At 35.3% G+C, this 13174-nt stretch overlaps 3 protein-coding genes across 3 annotated transcripts; all 3 read left to right on the forward strand.

Annotated features, from left to right (window-relative positions):
• The first annotated feature begins 3418 nt into the window (after positions 1-3418).
• Positions 3419-6881, forward strand: LOC131618862 (uncharacterized). Its single transcript, XM_058890018.1, has 9 exons — positions 3419-3882; positions 3992-4147; positions 4237-4380; positions 4470-4672; positions 4880-4969; positions 5066-5507; positions 5624-6069; positions 6147-6536; positions 6622-6881. Exons 1-9 carry the CDS (start codon positions 3419-3421, stop codon positions 6879-6881), a joined length of 2595 nt encoding a protein of 864 aa, XP_058746001.1.
• Positions 6882-7031: 150 nt separating this feature from the next.
• Positions 7032-8687, forward strand: LOC131618863 (uncharacterized). The gene is made up of 2 exons (XM_058890019.1): positions 7032-7824; positions 8461-8687. The coding sequence occupies exons 1-2, from the start codon at positions 7032-7034 to the stop codon at positions 8685-8687; spliced, it is 1020 nt and encodes a 339-aa protein (XP_058746002.1).
• A 110-nt stretch (positions 8688-8797) lies between these two features.
• Positions 8798-10326, forward strand: LOC131618864 (uncharacterized). Its single transcript, XM_058890020.1, has 3 exons — positions 8798-8898; positions 8947-9629; positions 9749-10326. The coding sequence occupies exons 1-3, from the start codon at positions 8798-8800 to the stop codon at positions 10324-10326; spliced, it is 1362 nt and encodes a 453-aa protein (XP_058746003.1).
• Positions 10327-13174: the final 2848 nt, after the last annotated feature.

Raw genomic sequence — 13174 nt, forward strand, 5'->3', positions numbered from 1 at the left:
TTTATTTCAACAATTTCTCTCTATTTTGTTGCTGTATCTAGCATTTTGGAAGTGTAAGGATATATTCCACTAACTGCACTGATTTCTGAACTACTCTTTTCTGAACTACTCTCATCATTAGTTATCTATGCCATGACTCTGTAGTACTATAACTCCTTGAAGCAATATTCCACATGTTTTGTAATCATTCTGATATTATAAATATCTAATTGTTGATCAATTCGTCTTATATGCTTAGAATTGCTTCCTTATATAATATTCAAAAAGGCTGGGTTGCAAATGAACCAAACATCCTGCAAGAATAACAAATGATTTACATTTTCCCTAATACATAACTACATGTTCCCTAATCACCTACAATATTTTACATCTTCCCTAATCACATGTTCCCTAATTAAGAGCAAGAAAACGTATGTTCCTAATTGTGCATAGATTTACCAATGCTGAAAATTACCTACAATATTATACATTATCACTAATCACATGTTCCCTAATTAAGCTGGTAGATATTAGACATGGTAATGCAGCCTAACTTACTTTTGAAGAATATGTATTGGCAGTTGGTTTCTTCAATAGATTAGCTTCCTGAATATTCAGTAGATTCCACATAACACTTGAGTTTAATAAATTCCATCTTTAAGATATTGTTAGGTAGCAAATTTATTTTTCAATGTTTTGATAACAAAGTAATAAAAATAAGCAATTTGTTGAAGAATTGATGTGAGCTACAATCTAGAATTATTTAGACATAATCAATGAAAATCCAATTGTGTGAATATCATTTTGTATTATTTGGACAGATATTTATAACTAGCAATGGTCTTATTGGACATCACATAACTTCTACAAGTTGTACCTGCAAGTCTAGAATATGAATTAACTAATGTTACCATTAGTTAACATTAGTATAGGTGACAGCACACAATTGGATGGATACTTACTGATAATTACCTAATTACTTTACATGTTCCCTGATTAAGTTGGTAGCTATTAGAATGAGTTATGCTGCCTCACTTAGACTTTAACTTGCGTGTTATACAATGAGCTGAACCTGATAGTTTTCCTACTACTGGGCTAAACCTTAGATCAGTAGGCTCCATTTTAAAATAACATTAAAATTTAGTCACAAGACTGATTCTTTGAATGATAGTAGATATACTTAGCAATGCCCATTTGGATGCAAGACTTTTGCACTTGAGAACTTTTTTTAAATAAATTGCAAAGTTGGCATAACTGTATGTTTCCAATAAAATCTCTCTGCTAAAGATATTGGACCTGTGGTTAACATTAATTCTGCGTTTTTCAAAGCAGCCCTATCACTTTTTCATTTATCTATTGTACAATGCACAGCTCCCTTTTTCAGCATTGCACATTGGGCCACGCGGATTACTCTATAAAACTGTCCTTCTCTGCGCAGGTACAGCAGGTAGATTGGTACACATTCCAGCATTTTGGGAAATTCTAGAGATATGTGTCACATCAACCTTAAATGCCATGTACTCCTTGACACGGTAAGTCAAACATTTTCCATATGTTCTATTTTTTTTAATGACATCCCTTCCATAATTATGTTAATTTCTAATGTGCACAAGCAAAAGTAATGTAGGATGTAGTTGTAATTGTATTGTAACTTTAAACTCCATCCCATAGACTGCTACACACTTGCAGCATGTAATGATGTCCTGTCTCTAGCTGGGGCAGCATACATTTAGCTTTTGTAACCAAGTAGTTTTTCCATTGTGAATATATTATCCATTTTAAAAATAGTCATCCTAACTACATTTTATAATAGCCAACTATTTACCTGTCCTTAGCAGATTAGGAATTACCACCACATTTTCACTGCAACCCAACATGAGATGACACTTAACTTTGGTTTTAGTAGGGACTGTCACAAAATTGTTTAAAAAATTTACATATATTTTGACTCTAAAGAAATTAACTTTAATATGTTCTAATATAATATTCTTTGGACAAAAAAACTGTACTGACCTTGACAAACTTTTTTTCGGTTGAACCTTTCCTGTGAGTTTGCCTTGGCATTGAGCACAAATAGCAACCTTTCAACAACAGTCTTGCAACCTCATGGTTCCTGCTAACCAAGGTCGATACATGAGATTGGAATAACTTCATCAGGTGCAAATCTAAGCCTGGCCAACCTATTAATGTAAGTATGCTTCTGTAATAATGTGCCTTGGATTTTCATGCAACCTACTAAACTTACCATTGCTTGTCATCTTTTTGCCTTCCTGCGAATTTGGTATGCCAGACACAGCCTAAATAATGAAAGAGATATTTTAATGGGATGAAACTGAATATAATGGTGTTATATGAACTTATGTTCCATGGGAGAATATTGCTTTAACTTATAAATGTATGCTAAATATAGGACTAGATAGTTTAACATTTAAATAAAATGCATTTATAGTTAAAAGAGGATTATTGATTTATTTACTATCAGTGATTAACTCAATAGTCAATGCCATCTACAGAGTCATAACCATATTGCCAATGTGTTCAATATACAGCAATAATCATGGCTGGGACATCTAAATTGCAGAATTAATGTTAACCACAGGTCCAATAGTTTAACATTTACAGAAAATGCATAGATAGTTAAAAGAGGATTATTTCCTATAAGTGATTAACTCAATAGTCAATGCCATCTACAGAGTCATAACCTAATTGCCAAAGTGTTCAATATACAGCAAGAATCATGGCTGGGACATCTAAAATGTGTTGAGTTCTGCCTAGCTTATGTAGTACTTCTACAAAATAATATCTGCTCAACATATTTGTATATTGAACACTGCTTATTAATCACTGTGATCAATATACAGCAACAATCATGTATTCAAAAGTATTAGAAAATACCTAATTACCTTCCCTTATTTACCACAGTGCTTCCCTTATTTATCATGTGAAGGAGCATGAGACTCAAATATCTCAATGATCCCTTATTTGTTCTGATTAGGAATAGCCAAAATTTGTTGAATATGGATGACCGGCAGCTTCTCTCTATATAATGGCAAACATCGTTTAATTCTTTTAGATAACACTTCTCTCTTTAAGAGCAGCTTCTCTCTTTATACAAATTGAAGTTTGTTGAAGCATTTAATATATGGCACATCTACCTCAATAAGAGCATTAACTAATGTATCAAATTTTTTATAACATTTCTAAGTCATATAAATGATGTCTTTTTACTCTACCATTGAGATTTTAATGCTAACTGTTATTTACTTTGAGTGAGGAGCATTGAATTTTCTGTTCAACCAAGGACAGAACAATATTAATGGTTCTGAGTTACTAATTGTAAAGTGTTTTTAAGAATCATTTGCTTTAAGACCGACATCGTGTTCCGATTACTAATTGTAATATTATTGCCACTGTTGTAGATAATTTTCTGTTGCTACAAATGGAACATATTCACAATGCATCAGGTAAAAAGGCTAGAGCTAGAAGAATGTTGCTTTTGAAAGAAAATCGGTCTAAACGTCAAAAATTTAGTCCTCAACAAATAGTAAGTGGGCAGACTGTGATTAATAATCCTACCTTCCACACTCCGAGACAACCTTTTTCCGACCTTACTCAAGCATTCCAAAATATTATTACAAGAACACCAGTTGATCAACATTCTATTAGTCTAAATGTCAGCGAGGCAGGGACAGAACCTAGCCTATCAATACACGGTTTTAAAAATCTGAGAAGCTGCCACATAGGCTCCTTAGGAACAAATCCTTACTCAAAGTTTGCATCAACTTCTACACTTAAGGAAAATGATACTTTTGGTCTTCCGAGCAGAACTAACCAGCACCCCCTTCCGCTTCATGAAAAGAACGTCGTTCGAGCCGAAAGTTCTTCTAATAGAGCCACGTTATTGTAATTATTTTTCTTTCGTACATACTGTTTCAACCATTGTTTATATCTAATATGTCAACTGGCTATAGGTAAATATTTCTAATGCATTGCCCATTTTCTTTATCAATAGATGTCCACCGGATTCCAAGACAGCTCGGGGACGGCCTAGAAATCAATATGGAGTTCCAAATATGGCGATTAACTTGTGCAGAAACTTTCCTACACCAATGAATACGCAACAAACTGACATACAAACTCATACCTCAAATGCAAACCCACAGCCTAGGTAGATTATTTGATCATGTAATTAAATTACCCTTCAAACCACCTATATATTTGTAAGTTTGATCTTACTAATCTTTGAGAATTGAATAGGTGTTCAGCATTCCATAAACCTGGCAGGGGCAGGCCTAGGAAAAAAACCAGTGCTCCTAACCTCCCTATGAATCATAATACAGAGATCAACAACCAAACAATTAACAGGCAACAGTCTATTCCAACTGAAGTTTGCAGATCAAGGTACCAAACATGACATTCTAACCATTGCTTTGACAATTTTTTTAAATACTAACTCTCTAATATGCTAATTGGATATTTCACTCCCACAGCGAAGTTGTTAAACGATATGTCCATGGGCTTCAAGTACCGCAAAATAGTGGCAGTCTTGGTCAAGACGAGTATACGCCGGTCTCAACGCCTACACATGCTCCCAACAATCGAAAGACGCCAACATGTCCAGTTTTTACACCTATGGGCAATTTGGATTTTAATAGCGACTCAGACAATGACAGCGACTATGACCCTTTTGCAAGTAAGTTTAATAATGCCATATAGTACACCGTATCTTTGGTTGAAATTCATTACTGTCCAAAAAACCCTTTTCGGAAGTAAGCCGTATTATTAGTTGAAATTCTTAACTGTCTCTACAATGGTAGATGGCCATTATGTTTCAACTAGACCCACACATGTGGTTATTTTCCTTTATTCGGTTTAAATTTTGTTTATCATAACATTACAGCATATCTATCCGAGGATGAGTTATTCTCGGAAGACGAAGATTATGATGCTCCATTCATAATTCATGATAATGCTGCCGGCCATTCTGAAGGTATCAGTTCTTAAACACAACCAGCATAACACAAAAATAGTTATGCTTAAATATTCCATTTCTTCTAAAATATTGATATTTTCCATGCTTTTGTAGAATATTACGATATCGGATCCCCTCTTATTGAATGCCGTTATTGTAAAGCGATGATGTGGTATCAAGAGATAATGCATAAAAGTTCTCATTCCGCCAACCCACAGTTTATGATGTGTTGTGGGAACGGGAAAGTTGAACTCCCACTGCTTAGAGAGCCTCCGGAAACCCTTGCAAAACTTTTGTTTGATCACGATAGTTTGGTTAGTCGCAAGTTCCAACAACAAATCCGAGTATACAACATGATGTTTGCATTCACGTCACCAGGGGCAAAGGTTGACAATCGATTTAACAATGGACGTGGGCCTCCAACACTAAGGATACAAGGTCAAACATGTCACCGAATAGGAAGTTTGTTGCCTCCGCAAGGTCAAAAACCTAAGTTTGCTCAGTTATATATTTATGACACCGAAAATGAAGTTGAAAATCGAATGCATGGACTAAGGTTATTTCTTGAAACCCTTCCCTTTGAATGTGGCATATATATATATACATCTTTTGTAAATTTTGTTACTGTTATAATATCTTTTCAATTAATATTCATTTTTTCTCCATATCAAGGAACAAAGAAGATTTTGATTCAGAAGTTGTCAGTCGATTAGCAAGCATGCTGTATAAATTCAATCCTCATGCTAAATGTTTTCAAATGGCAAAACAATGGTTAAATAATGGGGAAACACCAAATTTAAAGCTACGACTCATTTCCATCCGATCCACCGATGGCAGGGTCTATAATCAACCAACCGTGTCTGAAGTGGCTGCTTTGGTTGTTGGTGATATTGACACCGCAGAAATGAGGGATATCATAATGCAGACAAAGGGAGGAAGACTTCAAAGAATCAACGAGCTTCATGCCGCTTACATGGCTTACCAGTATCCTTTGATATTTCCTTATGGTGAGGACGGTTATAGACCTGATGTTGCACATAGAGACTTTCCCGTCAACGAAAACAGCATAAGAAATAGCTCACAATACGCGAATGGCTTGCCTTCCGCATTCAAACAAGGTTATGTGAAGCTAAGACTTTGTTATCTTCGAGAAGGTTGTTCCAACAATTCCTGGTCGATGGTTACACGATGTTAGAATCCGAGAAACTAGAATGGCTACGTAAAAATCAACCAAAGCTTCGAGTGTCAAAGTACAACTCTTTAGAGAAAGAGGGCGATCAAAGTCAGGCGCCAGGAATAAGCATAGGTAAACGAGATGTTTTGCCTTCTTCCTTTGTTGGCGGTCGTAGGTTTATGGATCAGTTGTACTATGATGGGATGGCTATATGCAGTAAAGTCGGATTTCCCAATTTGTTTATTACTTTTACATGTAACCCAAATTGGCCGGAGATTCAAAGAGTTCTCGGACCTCTACATTTGAAGCCTCAAGATCGCCCGGATGTCATTTCAAGAGTTTTCAAAATCAAATTCGATCAACTCCTTTCAGATTTAACCAAAAAAGGCATTCTTGGAAAAGTGCTTGCTTGTGAGTTACCTCTGCCCATTTACTTAAACATTTGAATACCATCGCTTTCATGATTTCTGATTTTCATTTATTTTTCCCGTGCTAGATATGTACACCATTGAGTTCCAAAAGAGAGGATTACCTCATGCCCATATATTGCTGTTTTTGCATCCTTCAAACAAATATCCAACGCTCGATGACATTGACAAGATCATTAGTGCGGAAGTCCCCGACCCCAGAAGACACCCTCGGTTATACAATTTGGTAAAATCTCACATGGTCCATGGTCCTTGTGGTTTGGCAAATCTCAACTCACCTTGCATGAAGGATAACAAGTGCACCAAGTTTTATCCTAAGAAATTTTAGCCTACGACTATCGTAGATCACGAGGGCTATCCGGTTTATAGGAGAAGAAACAACGGACACACAATTGAAAAGCACGGCATCATCTTTCATAGTGGTCATGTGGTTCCTCACAATCCAAGTTTGTTGTTGAAATACGAAGCCCACATCAACATGGAATGGTGCAACCAAAGTACTTCCATTAAATACCTTTTCAAATATATCAACAAAGGTTCGGACCGTATTTCTGCAATCATACAAGGTCAGGACAAAAACAACGTTGACGAGATCAAGCAATATTTGGATTGTCGATACATCTCCCCAAGTGAAGCATGTTGGAGGATCTTTTCTTATTCTATACATGGAAGGAAGCCCGCTGTAGAGAGACTGTTTTTTCATATGGAAGGTGAAAACTCCGTGTACTACAAAGACTACGAGCAAGTTGGTGATGTTTTACTCAAACCAAGTGTAACCGAGTCAATGTTTACATCTTGGTTTGAGGCAAACAAAACTTACGAGGAAGCAAGATTGCTAACTTATGGTGACTTCGTTTCTAAATTTGTTTATCATAAAAGAAGTCGGACTTGGAAGCCAAGGAAAAGAGGATATACCATTGGTCGACTCATTTGGGTTCCTCGAAGCACTAGTGAATTGTTTTATTTAAGAATGATGCTCACTGTCACAAAGGGTCCTTTGTGCTATAAAGACATTAAGAAAGTTGATGGAAAACAACTTAAAACTTTTAGGGACGCTTGCTTTGCGATGGGATTTCTACAAGATGATCGAGAATTTGTCGAGGCAATCAAAGAGGCACATCTTTGGGGTTCTGGTCCATTTTTATGCAAGTTATTTGTGACAATGTTGTTATCTTCTTCCATGAACAGACCGGAACATGTGTGGAGAAAGACTTGGATGTATTTATCAGATGGCATTCTCTATGAGCAACGCTTATTCACAAGAAATCAAGGTATTTTCTTTTTACTCTCACTGTCATGTTTGTTTAGATACATTGCACCCTTCATGTATTTAAAACTCTTGCTGCATAATACTGTTTTTATTTTACAAATAAGATGCATCCAATATATTAGAAAAGGAAGATCCAACTAACTGCATTAACTTAGTATAAACTGTGGGGAACACCAGCATATAATAAATAAAATACCTTGCCTATTTAAACATATATATGTCATTATGATTTGTGTATGGTTAAACTTTGTACTACATGCTGAAAACGACATATTCAGTGTAAATCACCATGTACACGCTTTTTTTTATATGACAAGCAACCTAACTGGTAGGTTACAATGTATGCCGGTGTTCAATGGAGACTATAGTGCACAGACCATGACTCAGACCGTGTTTTCCATTTTTTAATATTATCATATGCGAAATTATATCACTGCCAGGTTGCATTAGCAATTTAGGAAATATGGAAAGTGAACTATAGAAAATGTGTCTCATTACGTTTGTAAACCTCTTCATTTCCAATACTGATTCCTTGCCTATCATCCATAAGTAACTATCATTACTACAATTGTCTAAATAATATATAGTTCTCATTTCTAAAATGCATAACATTCTATTATTACCAATTATGACGTAGGTCTGACAATGAGCGATGCCGAGCTCAAAGAAAGGACACTTATGGCCATTGAGACACTTTTACAAAATAATAATCGAACTCTTAAAGACTTCAAGACAATGCCATATCCAAAAGATTTTGTCGTCTCCTTTACTGGAAATAGGCTACTTTACGATGAACTTCAATATGAAGTTGTTGCTCAAAAACAAATTTTTGATACTTTGTATGCTTCTCTTACAGGTAAGTAGACTCTATTGAATAAACATTTGAAAGTACATAAATTTTATGTTTTTATTAACACTCTGTTTTGAAATCACTATTATAAATAGATGAGCAACGAAGCATTTTTGAGGAAATCATGGATGCTTTAGAAAAGCAACAAGGTGGGGTGTTTTTTTTATATGGCTATGGTGGGACTGGTAAGACCTTTATGTGGAACACTTTATCAGCAGCACTTAGGTCCAAAAAGAAAATTGTCTTGCCGGTTGCTTCGAGTGGAATTGCAAGTTTGTTGTTACCAGGAGGAAGAACAGCTCATTCTAGATTTAAGATTCCCGTTCCTACTTTAGAGACTTCTATTTGCAACATTGAAAAAAAAGATGATATTGCTGAGCTTCTTAAGTTTACGGATTTAATCATCTGGGATGAGGCTCCTATGGCTAACAAGTTTTGCTTCGAATCTTTGGACAAATCCTTAAAAGATATCATGAGTGGCCCCACACATGCATCTAAGAAAATATTTGGAGGTAAGGTTGTTGTTTTTGGTGGTGACTTCAGACAAATTCTCCCTATTATACCTAGAGGTACTAGATCTGATATTATCCATGCAACAATTAATGCTTCTTATATTTGGGATCATTGTAAAGTATTGAGACTTACAAAGAACATGAGATTGCAAAGTGGTCCACCTACTACTACAGCTGATGAGATTAGGAGGTTTTCTGAGTGGATTTTAAATATTGGAGATGGGACCATGTGTGAACCTAATGATGGTTATGCTGATATCTGTATTCCAGATGAGTTCATAATTTCAAACTTTTCAGATCCGATTCAGGCCATTGTTGAAGATACCTACCCTGATCTAATTCATAATTATCTTGATTCCAATTATCTTCAAAGTCGTGCGATATTAGCTTCAACAATCGAAGTAGTTGATGATATCAACCATTATATCACTAACTTTCTTCCAGGTATTCATATGCCACTTAGTTCATTTCCTAAATGTTAATCATAAAGATCTTTTGTACTATGATATAACCTTTTTTCTCTTAACATTATTAACTAATTATTGGTATTCTTCATGATGTAGGTGAAGAGAGAGAATACTTTAGTAGTGATTCCATTGATAGATCTGATGTAACTAACTTTGATGCATATGAGCATGTGACACCCGAGTTCTTGAACGCTCTTAAAACCTCGGGATTGCCTAACCATTCAATCAGGTTGAAAGTCGGGGCCACTATTATGTTAATGCGCAACCTAGATCAGTCAGAGGGCTTGTGCAACGGCACACGACTAACTGTAACCAGACTTGCTGCCCATGTCATTGAAGCGAAGATCATTTCTGGGAAAAATATTGGTAACATCTTTTATATTCCTAGAATGTCTTTATCCCCCTCACAGTCTCCATGGCCATTTAAATTGGTGAGACGGCAATTTCCAATTATTGTTTCCTTTGCCATGACTATTAACAAGTCACAGGGCCAGACACTTGACAATGCGGGATTGTATTTGCCAAAGGAAGTTTTTAGTCATGGGCAATTGTATGTCGCTATCTCAAGAGTCAAATCCAAAAAGGGATTAAGGATTCTTATTCATGACAAAGAGAAACAACCTATGCTCTCTACCACCAATGTTGTTTTCAAGGAAGTGTTCCATAACATTTAAAAGGTGCGAGGTTTGATATTATTTCGTACCAAACATGTATCAACGCAATTTAACATTATGAATTATTATTCATTTGCAATATATCTGAAATTGTGTTTTTTTCATATCTTTCAGGTTATATTCATTCACTTCATTTTGGAATGTCATGTTGTTGCTCAACTTATTTTTTATAAGCTTTTGTAACACAATTTGTGTTTCTCTACTTATTCTTAGCAGCTTATTGTTTGGTCAGTACTAAGCTTATAACATTTGGAATTTTACTAGAGCCAAAACAATTCAGATGGAGGCTAATACTTCTTCATTTTCATGACATTAACAATACTATCAATATATTTTTTTGGCTGATTATATCTTTTCATTATAGTCATATTCCATATGTTAATTTCATCCAGGACAACATAACATCACTATAAAATAACTCGTGCGGCAGCACGGGTCTCTTACTAGTTATTATAATATACATATATATATATATATATATATATATATTTATATACTATTATTATTCTCCTTTTCTCTTTTTTTTTATGTTTTTTTTTATATACATATATAATAGCCTCTTTTTTTTTATACATATATATATATATATATATTTAGAGAAATAATCCTTTGGTGAATATTATAGAAACAATGAGTAATGGAAAAGAAACACACTTTATTAAAAAGAAATACCACTCCATTGTTGGTTCACAAATAGAAATTGAAATTGGAAATTAAAATACTTAATAATAAAAATGCAACAAGGAAAATAGAATAAAACTAAGAACGCCTTTGGATGTCTTCTATGAACTTGTCCACCATGTCTCTACAAAGCTCCATGAACTCCTTGACTTCTTTGGGAAGGATAATAGGAGATGATTCCGCCTTTGCCAAACTCTTTGGAATGTCTTGTATTAAATCATTACACAAGAAGACTAGCTTATCATAATTATCACGGCATTTTTCGTAGTCTTCCAGCATCTTAGGAACCATGCTTACATGTTCATTCGCCGTAGAAACAATTTTGTAAAGTCTTCTCCAATGATCTCTTTCATCCATGGCTGCCTCATATATCTCTCTTTGCCTTATGAACACTTGCCTAAGTGATGCCATAGCTTGAAGTGCTCTATCGTATTCACTGGTGCGCTGTAAAAGTTCTTCCTCCGTAGTTAATCTTCTTGTGCGCTCTTGTTGTCCAAAATTGCGAGCTTCTTGAAGATCAAACTTTATATTCCTTATTTCCACCTCTTGATCTTTAGTTCTATCAGTTAATTCAAAGACCACGGTTTCTAGATTTTTCTCGGATTCCGCTTTATCATGAGAAGCTTTTTCATAACGTCTTCTCCACCTTGCAATTTCTATATCCGCTTGTTCCAACCTCTCATTATGTGCTTCTAGATTGAAATTAGCACTTAGAACTCCTTCGGTTGCACGTTTCCGTTTACTCCTTTGTCTATCATTCTCTTCCTTCATTGCTTGAAGTTCTTGGCTCTTTTCCTTAAGGTCAAAGCGTAGTTGGCTCCTTTCGTTGGTAAGTTGATGCAAATCAAGCTCTAACTTTTCTTTTTCCTTTCAGGACGCCTCTAGGGCAGCCCTGATCCCTTCTATCTCTTCGATGGATAGAGGAACAGGATTAGGAGAATCAGGCTTGTATGCGGGATCTACAACAAAAGGGAGCAAAATCTTTCCAACTCTTTATTGAACCCATTTAATGTACGGTTCTCTAGCAATAACATTCTTTGGCCCAAAGTCTTTTCTTTGAACATGCTTCCAAGCTTGAATTACTTTCTTCAATGTTCTTGGTTCACCTTTCCCATTGTCATGCAAAATTAATTTTTCTACTTGTTGTTCGGAAGGCTCACCATCCATAGAATGGCCCAATTGACGCAATGCTAGAACGGGATTATAATTAATACAACCAAGAGTTCCCATTAATGGCACATTGTTGAACTCCCCACACTTGTAAATAACCTTGTCAGAATTTAATTTCTTCGCATACCATAGAATAGAATCCGCTTTAAGAGCCCTCAATTTTTGAGACCAATCATATCTAGTTAAATCTTTAATAAAACTACTAGCTTTGTAGAGATGAGAAGTCAACCAAGAATATAGCAAATGGACACAACAAAATAGCATTCCTTTTTTCTTTTCATACTTCGTATGGATAGCATAATAAATATTAGCGAGGATAGTTGGAGTTGGATCTTTGTCAAAAATCCTAAAAGATGTGAAAGCATGGATTGCGGTAGGATCAATATAATCAACATTCTTCGGTAATAAAACAACACCAAAAATCAAGAGAGCTAATAAATGTCCACAAATGTCCCATTGTTTCTTTTGAGCATATATTAAAGCTTGATTTTCTAAGTAAGATCTTTTGATCCCATGCACATCTCCATCAGTTTTATAGTTAGATTTCAATTCCGTAGCGGACACTCCCAAAGCCTTTGCCAAATCCGGAAAGTCAACTTCTTTACCCACACCTGTGTAAAATTCCTTTTTAATTTTTGAGAATCCTAACATAGCATCCATCTCTTCCAAAGTCGGAGCCAACTGAAAGTCCTAAAAAGTGAAACATCTAAGCGGCGGATCATAGAATTGAACCAGGGCGGTGATAGCTTCTTCTTGCACTTTTACCTTTAGCAAATCCAAGATATCCCCATAGCGGATCACAAACCTATCCAAAGCACCTGATGGTAATTTCTCTTTGATTATTCTCAATTTCTTGATATCTGGAGTAGAAACGGTAAGGTGGAAAATTGTCTTCTTAGTACTCATCCTTCCTACATATTCACCAATAAAATATATTTTTTACAAAATGTATGTATTTTTTTTATATGTATATTTTTTGTGTGGATAAGACATGATG

Source organism: Vicia villosa, linkage group LG7 (assembly GCF_029867415.1).
Source record: "Vicia villosa cultivar HV-30 ecotype Madison, WI linkage group LG7, Vvil1.0, whole genome shotgun sequence".
NCBI lineage: Eukaryota > Viridiplantae > Streptophyta > Magnoliopsida > Fabales > Fabaceae > Vicia > Vicia villosa.